The sequence below is a fragment of the Lepisosteus platostomus genome, chromosome 1 (genome assembly GCF_059453375.1).
Source record: "Lepisosteus platostomus isolate fLepPlt1 chromosome 1, fLepPlt1.hap1, whole genome shotgun sequence".
Lineage (NCBI taxonomy): Eukaryota > Metazoa > Chordata > Actinopteri > Semionotiformes > Lepisosteidae > Lepisosteus > Lepisosteus platostomus.
This window is the reverse complement of record NC_142611.1, coordinates 63,132,554-63,146,482: the sequence shown is the minus strand read 5'-3', so window position 1 is coordinate 63,146,482 and position 13,929 is coordinate 63,132,554. Positions and strand designations below refer to the sequence as shown.

The window sequence follows — 13,929 nt, the reverse complement described above, 5'->3', positions numbered from 1 at the left end:
CTGGATTGCAGGTCTCCAGGACCAGGGCTGGAGATCCCTGGCTTATAGGAATTGGACTGGGAGAGAGAGGGTTCAGGATGGGAATTAGAGGGAGGGACAGAGGAATAGAGGAAAGAAAGAAAGGCAGTACATGAGAAATAAATGTGGATGCAAAACAAAATTGGAATTCAGTGACAATACACAACAGGCAAAACAAAATCTTCTGGAGCTTTTTAAAAATCTTTATTTTGGTCAAAAAACATATTATTTTGTCTCATTCTATTTTCTCTTTAAAAAAGCAGATAGAACATCATTTGTACAAAAAAGGAAATCTGAGGTCTGTACATCTCTCATGAGCGTTATTGCTATTCGTTTACAGTCACAGGTCAGCTTGGGGCTTAATGTGGACCAAATCTGTCCCCTTTTCATACAAAATTAAACTTTATATTCAGGGAGGGGGTGACAAAATAGGACACCCCAAAAGAGAGGCTTCTTTCTTATTAAATGTCTTACTGAAAATAGATCTGCGTTCATATTTTCATACAAAATGAGGAATTTGCATAGTCAAATGGATTATTGCTGCTTTTAAACTGTTAACGTTTCACCTGCTCTCAGGAGAGCGCTAGCTGTGCTAGCGAGGCAGGACAGGGTGGAATGGAATGACAAAGCTCCCTTTCTTGCCACTTGTTTCTGACATTCACCGCTGGGCTTGTGCAGTTTGTTTCCTGTCTAACCCTCCTCGATCTAGAGGTGCCAGTCCTCAGGTGACTGGGGACAGTCCTGTCTGCGGCACGGGAGGATGTCAGACCCAATCGCGGCCCCCCTACTTGTGGGCCTTCTGCAGTTTCACTCCGTCAGCCCTGCTGCCCCTACAGCCAGCAGCTCCGACAGCTGTGGCATCTGATGGAGGGCAGATACAGCCCCCACTGGCTACTCCTCCGGTTCCGTTCTTAGCAAGCCAATGCAGCTGCAGCCCACACTGAACCAGACCTGAACTAAGTCATTGCCACACGTGTTGAATGACTCTGTGGCCTGTACCAAATCAGTTTCTCTGCACCAGCACCCAATAGCCAAGTCAAGCCAAGCCAGTCTGCTTTGCGCTGAAGCAAGAAACCACTGAGAATCAGAAATCTGCTTGATGTTGAGTCCTGGCCTCTAACCCCACTGGTGAGTTTTCAGTTTCCTCTGAGCCTTCAGGACTGTGGTTCTCCAGGACCAGGAGAGAGGAGCCTCAGTCGAAAGGCATGTACAGGGTTTCTTGGAGCTAGTGCAGTATAGAATATAGAATATATAATATATATGAATAACGTTTCTTTTCTTAAGTGCGCTGGGGGAAATATTTACAAAACCAAAACTGAAAGATGACAAAAAACAATACAAAAAAGACAAATAAATAATTTATATACTTTAACGTAAAACACTGGCAAATGACTCTATAGGCAGCCCAGGCTGCCTGGACAGAGACTGGACAGCAGAGAGATCTGGGCCAGAAGACACCCCCTGTCACTCACTCTTCCGTTCTTGGGGCCCCAGAACACGTCTTCCAGCCATCTACCTAAAATCAGGGGGCTCCTAGCGGATCCATAAACTTCTTATTTGAACCCCAACCCTACACTCCACTCTAGCCTGAGCCCCGAACTCAACTCTAGCACTAATCATAGCTCGGCCTCAGCTCTAAGCCCTAGACCCGATCACAGACCCAGTCATAACACAAACCAGACCAGGACTTCCAAACCCTGACCCCAGTGCCTGCTGGGATTCGATTCAGCTGCTTCCTTAATTAGACCCTTCTCTAAATGCATGGTTTGTTTGTTTGTTGACCCTATGTTGTAGCTGTCAGTTCCTGAAAAGTCTCCGATCTTTAGTTAAATCCAACAAGGTGAAGTTATCTTGAAATCCCTACGAGTTTGAGGGATAAAAATCTTGGCAGTTCTTCATTGATAAAAGTACCAGCTTGATAACCAGCTTGTACCAGCCTTAATGCAGTAATAAAACCCTTTCCTTATCCCTATGCCAGACTCACCACATCCACTCTCTCTAGAGCAACAGTCCAACTTTCGATAGGTCAATCATCAACAACAGAGGAACCAGGAAGAGTTACTAGAACTCAATTAAGGCTTAATTGGACCAATTTATCCCTCTTCTCCAGGTCTGGAGCTGGAAGAGGGACTTACAACACCTGCAGGACTGTTGCCTCCCAGAGAGTAAACATGGGGAACCATTGATTAGGCCTGACCGTACCCACAGGCCTCACTGTGCCCTTACCCATAGTCCCCCTGCTCTACTCTAACGCTGACCCAGCCCTGGACTGCAGCTGGTCCACTGCATCTGCTGGAGCTGCGGTTGCTCAGATACTTCCGTATCTGGTTTTAACCAGATTGCTTCAGATCTCCTGAGTCCTGTGCCGGACTGTGTAAGCAGCCCTTAATCCTGTACAGGGCTGTGTCAGCACTCCCGAATCCTATACTGGACTGCATCTGGACTGGACTGTGTCAGCACCCCAGAATCCTGTACTGGACTGTGTCAGCACTCCCGAATCCTATACTGGACTGCATCTGGACTGGACTGCATCAGCGCCCTCGAATCCTGGACCAGACAATCTCGGTGCCCCTGTAAATTCTGCCAGTGTGCAAACAACACGTATAACCACAAAAAAACAATACAAATAACAATGCAAATAAATATTAAATAAAGGTTTAAATAGACAAATTTGTACATTTATAGTAAATAGCAATTATGACACCAAAGAATCTTTCCGGGGCGGGGAGCAATGAGGTCTGGCTCACATGTAAGTATTGCTCCCCGGATGCAAACAGCTCCCAGAGTCCAACGCCTCATTCCGAGGTTGCCTAGCTCCGGAGTGGGAGCGTTTTGGAAACAACTTCCGGACTCCAATTATTGGCCCAAAATCTGGCACCTTACAGATACGTGTATTAACTATTTCATTTTTTTAAGAAAATAAAGGGGCATCTTGATTTCCCATCAAGGAGAGAGAAGTCATGGGAACGCCCTGGCTGGAAGAGGGCTTCTCCGATGTCGGTGTGCCACGCAGCTGGCTCTGACAACCCCCCCTTTGTCCGCGGGACGGCCCGCGTCCCGCTGGCCCGAAGTGCTGGTGGGTCTGAAAGCCACGATCTCCACTCTGTCTCCGTCTAAAAGAGAAGATTTTCCTCAAGCGTGGAAGGACACAGGACCTCTCGATGCCGTCTGTATCCCAGAACTAGGGAACGGAATGAAGCTGTCTGTTTTTCCCAACACACTTGCGGCTCACAGTGCCCTCCTGCCAGCTGCTGGGAGCGACAGAGGTGGGGAAGGGCAGCAGGGGTACAGATGCAGTCACACCCCGCCCTGCGAAAAGGGAATCTCGGAGAGTCCCAGAATACATCCAAAGGGAATCTCGAATAGCCCCAGGACACTTCTGAAGGGCATCTTGGATAGCCCCAGAATACTTCCAAAGGGAATCTTGGATAGCCCCAGAATACTTCCAAAGGGAATCTTGGATAGCCCCAGGATACTTCCGAAGGGAATCTCGGAGAGTTGCAGGATGGGTTTAAATGTTAAAGTACTTGAGAAGGCAAAGCGGACTCCTGGCTTCGACACATTGCCCCCCCGCAGTGAGGAGCAGGAGGGACAGGGAGGGGGGTGTCAGGAGAGGGGTGGGCAGTGCCCCCGGGTCTACTCGTTGAAAATGGAGCCCATCTGAGTGCCCACCATGTGGGGGGCAGGTGCGGCGTACGGCTCGAAGGCCACGTCCAGGGGCAGGTCGTACCGCGTCACCGCCGTGGGGAAGAGGGGGGCGTGGCCCTGGGGCCCCGAGAGCCCCGCCACCGAGGAAGGGGGGTAGTGGGGGTGGCCGAGGAAGCCCCCAGCGTGGGCGTGGGCGTGGGCGTGGGCGTGGGCGTGGGCGTGGGCGGCGTAGCCCTTCTCCACCTCGTGCGGGGATGGCTCTTGCTTGAGGGCGAAGTTCCCAGTGATGCTCAGGGGGGGCGTGAGCGGCCCGTCGTAAGGGGGGGTCCCGCTGCTGCAGTCGTGGCCCGGGGAGGGGTTCTCGTAGGGGCCCCCCTTGAAGCCCGGCAGAGGCTTGAGGTGCAGGAGGTGCGAGGCCTCCAGGTTGCCGTAGGGAGGGCTGGGCAGCCCCGGGGAGGGGTAGCTGAAGGGGTGCCCGGGGGCCATGGAGGCGCCCAGCCCCACCCCGCAGGGCACGTGCTGCTGCTTCTCCTCCAGCTTGTCCAGCAGCACGGGCGGCGTCCCCAGCTGGAGGCAGCCGGCCACCAGGTTGCTGGTGGGCTGGGAGAGGCCCTTGCACAGCATCTCGATGAAGCCCCGGCTCTCGGGGGACTGGCCGGTCTCCAGCACCTCGGACAGCGCCCAGATGTAGTTGCGCGCCAGCCGCAGCGTCTCGATCTTGGACAGCTTCTGCGTCTTGGAGTAGCAGGGCATGACGCGGCGCAGGTTGTCCAGGGCGTCGTTCAGGCCGTGCATGCGGGAGCGCTCCCGGGCGTTGGCCTTCACCCGCCGGGCGCGGAACCGCTCCAGCCGCGCCTTCGTCATCTTCTTCTTCTTGGGGCCCCGGCGCTTGGGGCCCTTCTCCCCACACTCGCCTCCCTCTTCCTCCTCCTCCTCCTCCTCCTCCTCCTCCATGTCCTCCAGGTCCTCCATGTCCTCGCTGCCCTGCTCGCCCGCCCCGCAGCCCCCGCCCGGGCCGTAGCACGCCAGCTCCGCCGCGCCCTCCCCGTCCTGCGAGCTGACGTCTTCCTCCATCCAGCCCAGGGAGCTCACCAGCTCCGCCACGTCGCTGGCTTTCCCGTAGGGCTTCGTCATCATGGCGCCCTGCAGAGTGCGAGAGGGTCACAGTCAGTCCCGCTGCCCCAGTGCCCTCTGCGGCCCGACCACAGCCAGCGCCCCCCGTGTGACTCTGCCACTCTCATAACGTTACAGCCCGAAGAACGCTCTACACCGGAAACGCTGCGTTTCTCCTTTGTTTATTTTTGATGGCTGAATTAAACTTTACTTGTTCGTCTGCAGCCCGCACAAGCTGACACGGCTCCCTAACTAATAAAGATCACAAAGCCTAGTGCTTCCTGGGATGCAGACCCACGACTCCAAGGTGCCAGCGGTAGGCTGTGGCTTGCGGTTGGCATTCAGGATTCCTGAAGACCCTGTGTGTGTGAGGAGGGTTCAGCCAAGACTTACTGACGGCCAGGGACACAAGCCCCGTCCAGTGACAGTCTACCCAGCAAGCTCTAACTCCATTCCATTGTGCTGTAGCCCTTCATTCAGGCTGACCCTGCTCTATCTGAAGGGCTTGCAGCGAGGGGCCTCGATTAAAGCAATTAAGTGATTAAGGATCACTCTGGTAATGAAGTCTGTGGTTGGATCCGTGCCCCGCAGTGGAAGAGCAGGGGAGGCCCCTCAGCTGGCAGGCTAGCAAGGCGCTCTTATGAAGTCAGCCACTGAACCTGACCAAGGCCCAGACCCCTGGATCGGGTTTGAGTGTGGCGAGTCTGGAGAGGGAGGAGGGGGCATGAGGGCTGAGGAGATATTTAATCAGTGCTCACATCTGCAGGCCAAGCTCAGAGAGAACCAGACCCCCAAAACCCTCTCTGCATTCTCACAGTTATCTTCAGAGCCCTTAAATCTGTCACCCCCCCCATTTGCTGGCTGCTTCATCCAATTCAGGGCCATGGGGGAGCCGGAACCTATCCCAGAAAGCAGCGGGGGCGAGGCAGGGTACGCCCTGGACAGGACGCCAGCCCATCACACACACACACAGACACAGACACACACACTCACACCAGGGCCAGTTTTCCCAGAAGCTGTTTAATCCACCAACATGTCTCTGGTCTGTGGGAGGAAATGAATATTCGCAGCCCAGATTCAGAACTGAGCCCAGCCCTTCGGCGCTGCGAGGCAGCAGTTCTGCCCACTGTGCCTCTGTGCCGCCTCCTGAATGTATTCATCTCCAGAACTGGCCTTCCATGATGAAATCACCGCTCTGCCTTCTGAAAAACAGGCTGCCTTTCACTGACGGGTTCAGAACCGACATGCATTATGGATGGAGACAGGCTGTTCCCGCGCTCGCGGCCCTGCTCCTCGCCCGGCGCCGGCAGCCCTGTGCCCACATGCGTATTCATGCAGGACCTGCGCCCTGCCCTCCGCGAGTAACCCGACACCCCGCTGGCCGGCCCGCATGCATAATGCAGCGTCAGCTCCTGTTTGCGCGAGCGGCACGCGCGGCCCCCGCCCACACACCCGCTGGCCCCCGCCCCCCCCCCGGGCTCCCAGCAACACGGCTCGGCTGGAACCGGGGCCTCAAGAGGGACGCTTTCCTTTAAACCGCTTGATCTGTCGACGTCAATTCAGGCTGTGCAGCGGCCCCTGGGGGCCCGCCGTCGCAGCAGAGCGTCTGCTGGAGGAATCTGAGCGAGGAGCCGGGTGTGAGGGCGTAGAGGCAGAGTCCCATCCGGGAGTCGAACCCGGAGTCTCTGGGGACATCCAGAGCTTCCTCCACAGATCTGCTCTGCTGACAAAACTAACGCCCTCCCCCCCCCCCCCCACACACACAGTATTAACTGGCAATCAGGAGCCAGTAAAAGTCAATATTCATTTCCTTTTGGCATTTTGACACGAAACACATGCAACAGCCTCACAGCAAACTCATCTCACTGTCCAGCTACGCCTCATGTACAGTAAGTAGTGTGGACCTCGTATTGGCCATTGACTATTAATGCTGTGCTAACTGCAAATATCAAACTGGGTTGAGTATGTGTCAGGCTTGTTTTCACAGCAGCCCTGGAAATTATTATTAAGGCGGCGCAGAGGAGGTTTGAGATTCCCGCTCTTAAATTGAATTGGTGTGACATGTTTTGCCACTGGGGAGCCTGGAAGGGGCAGTGGGACAGTATGGATGGAGTCGGATCTTTCACCCACGTCCCCAGTCTGACTGACCGTCCCGCACACCAAGACTATGACGGTCTTGCTGTGAACTGAGAGTTTATCCCACAGCACTCAGTTGGGCATTTATGCGTCTGACTGGGAAGCCTGTTTCAGACACTCGCAACTCTCTGTGTAAACACAGTTTCCAGTTCTCATTCCTAAATGAAGACCCTTTAATGTCCTGCTGTGACCCTCTGTCCCTGCTTCCCTGCTAGGTCACTGGACAACTTAGGAATTTATATCTTTAGAGATTTAGCTCCTTTCTGTTCACGGCGTGTTTCAAACCAACAATACACGGAATCGTTCTTGTTTTTCTTTGTGGAATTGCACGCTAAACTACACGTGTATGTAGGAAACAGCGGGGAAGCCGTCATTCTACGATTCAGCTAAGTCGAGACCCCTTTCATTCACCGTTGCCGAAAAGCTGCCTGCGTGTTTTTCTTTTCCTCGTGGAACAAACCCCTACGTGCTCCTTATTCACGCAGAGCTGACCGCCTCCTCTCTCCTCTCCTGCTCGGCTTCGCCTAATTGCCTCGCGCACCCGGAAATAGGTCAGTGAAGCCCGGTAGGTCCGACAGACTTCGACAGGGGACTCGCGCGCTTCTGCCAGCCTGCATCTGAGCCGTCTGGCCGCGCGGCGCGGCCCTCGCGGAGCGCGCGGCTGCAGCGCGCCGGCGAGCAGAGATCTGCAGAGAGAAGCTGTTTGAAATGGTGTCCAGTCAAGCGAGCCCGGAGAAGCCGCGATGTGCGAGCGAGCGAGTTAGAGCGAGAGAGAGAGAGAGATTTCTAATTTCAGCACTGGCGAGCCGGACAGCTCCCTCAGGAAAAGGCGATCTGGATTTATCTCGAAAACTCAAATGCCCGCATTACGTTCATTACGCATTACGGCCTCTCTGTAAAAGCCATTTTAATCGTTTTTTTATCCCCTTCTACCCTGAACATCACCCGATCACTAGCTCTATAACTAGACACTGTTATGCGTTCAACATGTGATAATCGGAGCTATGGGGCTGATTTAATCCGACAAAAATATTCATAATTACTTATTACATCTTTTCTCAAAGGCGTGTACTGAATTTAAAAATGTTGAAATCTCCATCCAGCTACCTGGTTTGGAGTTTAATGCTTCTTCTACGAAGTTGCCCGAACCTAGAGAGATTCTTTGAGAAACGTTGCTGTCTGTCTACAGTATCTCACTCTCTAATTGCGTATGATTTACTCCCCCCGAGCTGCTGGGAATCGAGATCGCCAGAAAACTGTCTGCATGTCTGTCCTCCCCAGTTGTTTAAAACCCGCGGACTCGCAGCTGGACGGCTGACGGAGACGCGCCGGTCTGTCCTCGGAAGTATTCACGCACACAGCTGTGCGCGCTTCGACCGGTTTGCCGTCCTTAAACGCCTCTTGAGAAGTTCTTCCATAGAGCGCGGTAGGGTGGACAGTGTGCAGGAGGCTTGTTTTCTGAGAGATCTCGCCGAGAAATACACTCAGGAGGACACGCCGTATCGGGGAGAGGGGCCGCTGTCTATCTGGGACGCGGGGGGATTTAGCCTGACAGCTCAAGGCTGAGGTCCTCGGCTTTAATTCTAGTTTAGCCCAGATAACAGCGTCAGCGGACACCGAGCCCAAGACACAAACAGCGAAGGCAGGAGTCAATCCCGGAGACAGACACGGATTACTACCTCTGGAAAGCGTGCGTGTGTGTGTCTCTCTCTCTGTGCCTCTGTGTGTCTCTGTGTGTGTGTGTCTCTCCGTGCCTCTGTGTCTCTCTGTGTGTCTCTCTGTGCGTGTGTCTCTCCGTGCCTCTGTGTGTCTCTCCGTGCCTCTGTGCGTGTGCCTCTGTGTGTCTCTCTGTACCTCTGTGTGTCTCTCTGTACCTCTGTGCGTGTGTCTCTCTGTGCCTCTGTGTGTCTCTCTGTGCCTCTGTGTGTCTCTCTGTGCCTCTGTGCGTGTGCCTCTGTGTGTCTCTCTGTACCCCTGTGCGTGTGTCTCTCTGTGCCTGTGTGTCTCTCTGTGCCTCTGTGCGTGTGTCTCTCTGTGCCTCTGTGTGTCTCTCTGTGCCTCTGTGCGTGTGTCTCTCTGTGCCTCTGTGTGTCTCTCTGTACCTCTGTGCGTGTGTCTGTCTGTGCACGCGCCTGCGGGTCCCTGTCTTCAGCTGGGCTGCTGGAATGAAACCGAGGAGCAGTTTTATGAGCAGGGCTTGCAACAGAGGTAACATCCATTAAATAGCAGCAGTGATCCTAATGCAATTGTGGAGTACTCTAGCGCGAGGTCAGACGCTTTTCTCCGCTTTTGAACGCGTGAGAGCTGCCGCTGTGCGTGTTAGTGGTACCGCTAGTGGTTTTGTTCTGGCTTCAAAATGTAGCTAAATGTATAAAACAGCCTGGAAGATAGAGCTGCGGTTTCGTGGAGAAGAACCGGGACCGGGAGCGTGGCGCATTTTTCAACCACCCCCTGCGCGTGACTCTCGACGCTTTAAACCTGAGCGACTTCAAGACCCATTCAAACAAGTTAAATAAGGAGACGTTCGATGCACCAAACTAAAAAAAAAACAGAATTAAAGTTTTAAAGAACTAAAGAATGGATAGAATTTACAACAGAGTGCGATAACAGCCCAGTGCAGTTCCTGTAGCTCAGTGTAGGAAGTTGGGTTATTATGGATTGTTATGACCAAAATCACCTGGGGTACGAAAATGCAACAAAATTGAGGACGGTTTAAGGGACAGCAAACTCACATAACCTTAAAAACAGCGCAATTCTGAGCTCAGACTGAGAAGATAACACAGACCTACAGAAGCAGAACGCGTATCAGACACAGTGCTGTGGCGTTTCAAAGCTGTCTTGTGTCAACAGGCTACACAAAATCACACATATCCACATTTGCTCGCTGTCGATTTCAAGTCCATTACTGGACACATAATTAATTACGGCTACATGCTGACATTCTGCCATAAATTCCTTAAGGTTTTTGGTGCTGTTTATGTTTCGTAAACGTGCTGTTTGTCGGCGTGAAGCTGCTTCTGAGCGCCTTACCTGTGTCCCCGGTGCTCCTGCCGCTGTCTGTCGGCGCCTCTCCGTGCTCCGCCGGCCGCCGTGACGCTCCGCCAGAGGCCGGGATCAAGTGCGCTCTGGGGGCGCTAGAGGGTTTGAAAGCCGGGTCTGTGTTTTCCTCGGCTTCTCGCGCTCGGACCCCTGGCTCTCTCTCTCTCTCTCTCTGTCTCCTTCAGCTCGCGCTGCCTCTGGTCCCGTGCTCTCTATCACTCCATCCGGGCGCCTGGAACTTTCACTGATGAATGTCAGGCTCGAGCTCTGATTTTTGCTTTTCTAGCAAACGGGACGTGGAGTGGCCCCTCCCATTACAGCCCCCCCTCACCACACACACACACACTCTCACCATCCCGCCCTCCACTCTCTCTCTCCCTCAAGCGCTGCCCGGTTCATCTGATGTTACTCACACGCGCGTGGCCGGGCTCGTGGCCAAAGAATGACACTGACCGAACCGTCCCTCCCCTCTAGGCGCGAGAACAGCGTCGCGCCCGTGTCCGGGCGGGAGAGGCGCGGAGCTGCCCCGAGCGGGGTCTGGAGTCCCACCTGCCTGTCGAGTGCCTGTCGGGACACTGGCAGCGGGGGGGACAGTCCTGACAAGATCAGAGGACAAGAGGAGCTCGGAAACGTCTTTTCCGCCTGACTTCCGAGTCGGTCCGGTGTAAACCGTCGGTCTGGCCACTGCGCTCCAACTGCAGGAGGTGTTGAAAAGAGTGTACTGGAAAAGATTATTCAACTTTTTTTTAAAAAAAAGTGAAGTCTTTAGAGAACGGTGGGGTCAGCCGACAGTACCCCACAGTCCCCATTCCGTCGCGTGAGCCGCACGAGAGTACACAGCCTCGGCCGCGTGTAACAGGATTGTCCCTGTCACGCTGCGACTCATAAATTATTCATGCCTTTATTTTTCACGCGAGAGGCGGTCCACAGAACAGGATAGGGATTGCATTCTTTGTGGACTTTCCGGGCCGCTCGGAAAACTGAGAGTAACATTCCACTACGAAGTTGATTTCAGGTTTTTTTTTTTAAATAACTTTCCCCGTGGCCAGTGTAGCAGACACACCGGCGACTCGCTGGCTTGTCAACAGAGCAGCACGCGGGGGTTCAGGAACCTGCGGACCGCGAGAGAACTGGGCTGCGGGTCCAGATTGCGTACTGAGTTTACGTCAGCAGTCCCGTCCGCTGCAACAGAGTCACAGTGAGCAGCAGTCTAACCTGACAGACAGTGGCCACAGGGCAGGAAATAAGACGCCACCACCAGCAACAACAACAGCGACGACGACGATAATGAGAATAATCAGTAACAGTTACTAACCTCATGTGGACCGATCTCAGAAGCTCAGGCTGGGATGAAAAGCAGGTGATTGCGGTACGTGGTTCTGGGGGACCAGTAGGGGGCGAACGTTTGATCCCACTGGATCAGGATTTCCAAATCACTGACCAAAGATGGTGACCAGCAGAGACACTGTGCTGTAGGAGCTGCTGTCTGTCTGAATGAAACATTATCCTCCGGCCCCGAGGGCTTGGTGATTGAAGATCTCCGGACTGCTGTAGGGGTGTCCTGGATAAACCCCACTCTGCTCCTGCACAGTCTGTCCTCCCTTCACCCCCTGGAGCAGCAGTGTCTCTCTCCTGCCCTGAGCTGCTGTGCAGTGGGGCTGCAGTGTGTCTCCCAGGAGGGGCTGCTCTTCACTGGGAGAGGAAGAGCAGTAAAGTGGGTCCTTTGGGATGAAAGGCACTATATACATGAATAAACATGGAAGACAAATTAGTTATGTAGTGAACGAGTTAGACTCGCATCGCAAGACGAGCACCGTCTTGATCGGATTATCTCAGGCTTTGAATACGTCTGGACTCAGAAAGTCCAGATCTTTGATCGGCTGCGTTTAAGGTCATGCCCCCTTGTCCGCACCGGGGATACAGGACGTGTCCCGAGCTCGACAGAGAACGGCCATTGGGACTAAGTAATTAATTTAGCCACACTAACACATTTGAGAATTAATAAACACGGGGTACCAAGATAAATGTTTTAAACGTCAAAATGGAGGCAAGTTTTTTTGTTAAAACCGCTCCTCCGCTCGCTGAACCGAAAGTGCTGTGGAGTCCAATGCTGCTGCTGTCATTCATCTGTTTTCTTGTGCTGCAGGGTTTTCTTAAATCTATTATACACCTCCAAACACACACACACACACACACTTTCTCGTCCTTCTAACCCCTCTCGTGCACCCGCTCCCCGCTCATGACCAAATGCCGAGGCGCACCAAGCGCCGAATACGGGACTTCTCCTCGCGCGCCCCGGGCCCCGCGGCGCAGACGCGGCTCCATTGTCCGCGCGGCGCAGGTCGCGAGAGCCAGGCTTGTGGGCCGCACGTGCCCCCACTCTAATCCCATTGTCTGCGAGGGCTCACATCTGTCAGCGCGCGCCGCCACGGAGACACGGGGGTCTCTCGCGCAAAGGGCCTGGGATCGGGGTGGGTTGTGTTGTGTTGTATTGAGGGGGGGGGATGGTTTGACCAAAATAACGGTCACTCTCTGGCACTGACTCCACCCCCGCCGCCCCCGAGTGGAGCAGCCGGCAGGACGAGCCCTGGCCTTCGGGTCTGCCTCAGGACTGGAACACAGAGAGAGAAATGCAATAAACGCATTACCCCCTTTACAACATGCTGTAGCTCTGAATTAGTTAGGAATACTTTCCTGAATTCCTTAAATACAGTCATTTACATAGAGCTTTCCTGTTTTTGTTTTAGATTTTATCGTAACTGCACACTTGGTGCACTAATAATAACAATAAGGATGATGATGATGACGATGATGACAATGAGTATAGTGATGGTGATGATGATGAATCTGTCCCAGTCTGCAGACTTTGCCCCATCTCTCTGTGAACAGATGGTGTTAAAAAGAAGCAGCATCTGTTGCTCTTGTTGTCTGTTCTCATGCTCCCACACACTGACACCCACACCCACTCACACTGACACCCACACCCACTCACACTGACACCCACACCCACTCACACTACCACCCACACCCACTCACACTACCACACTCTCACACTGACACCCACACCCACTCACACTGACACCCACACCCACTCACACTACCACACTCTCACACTGACACCCACACCCACTCACACTACCACACTCTCACACTGACACCCACACCCACTCACACTGACACCCACACCCACTCACACTACCACACTCTCACACTGACACCCACACCCACTCACACTACCACCCACACCCACTGACACCCACACCCACTCACACTGACACCCACACCCACTCACACTACCACACTCTCACACTGACACCCACACCCACTCACACTACCACACTCTCACACTGACACCCACACCCACTCACACTACCACACTCTCACACTGACACCCACACCCACTCACACTACCACACTCTCACACTGACACCCACACCCACTCACACTGACACCCACACCCACTCACACTGACACCCACACCCACTCACACTACCACACTCTCACACTGACACCCACACCCACTCACACTACCACCCACACCCACTCACACTGACACCCACACCCACTCACACTACCACACTCTCACACTGACACCCACACCCACTCACACTACCACACTCTCACACTGACACCCACACCCACTCACACTACCACACTCTCACACTGACACCCACACCCACTCACACTACCACACTCTCACACTGACACCCACACCCACTCACACTACCACACTCTCACACTGACACCCACACCCACTCACACTGACACCCACACCCACTCACACTACCACACTCTCACACTGACACCCACACCCACTCACACTACCACACTCTCACACTGACACCCACACCCACTCACACTACCACCCACACCCACTCACACTACCACACTCTCACACTGACACCCACACCCACTCACACTACCACACTCTCACACTGACACCCACACCCACTCACACTACCACACTCTCACACT

General features: G+C 53.9%; 1 protein-coding gene across 1 annotated transcript; it reads right to left on the bottom strand.

Moving 5' to 3' along the window:
• Positions 1 to 200: 200 nt before the first annotated feature.
• On the bottom strand, positions 201 to 11,716 carry neurod4 (neuronal differentiation 4). Its single transcript, XM_088633461.1, has 2 exons — positions 9,946 to 11,716; positions 201 to 4,809 (listed from the first exon to the last, which is right to left on the bottom strand). Exon 2 carries the CDS (start codon positions 4,801 to 4,803, stop codon positions 3,655 to 3,657), a length of 1,149 nt encoding a protein of 382 aa, XP_088489587.1. The 5' UTR covers positions 4,804 to 4,809; positions 9,946 to 11,716; the 3' UTR covers positions 201 to 3,654.
• Between the last annotated feature and the right edge of the window lie 2,213 nt (positions 11,717 to 13,929).

Bases quoted from the DNA above. Each gene is read 5' to 3' on its own strand.
- neurod4 (XM_088633461.1), bottom strand. From the start codon at position 4,803: ATGATGACGAAGCCCTACGGGAAAGCCAGCGACGTGGCGGAGCTGGTG.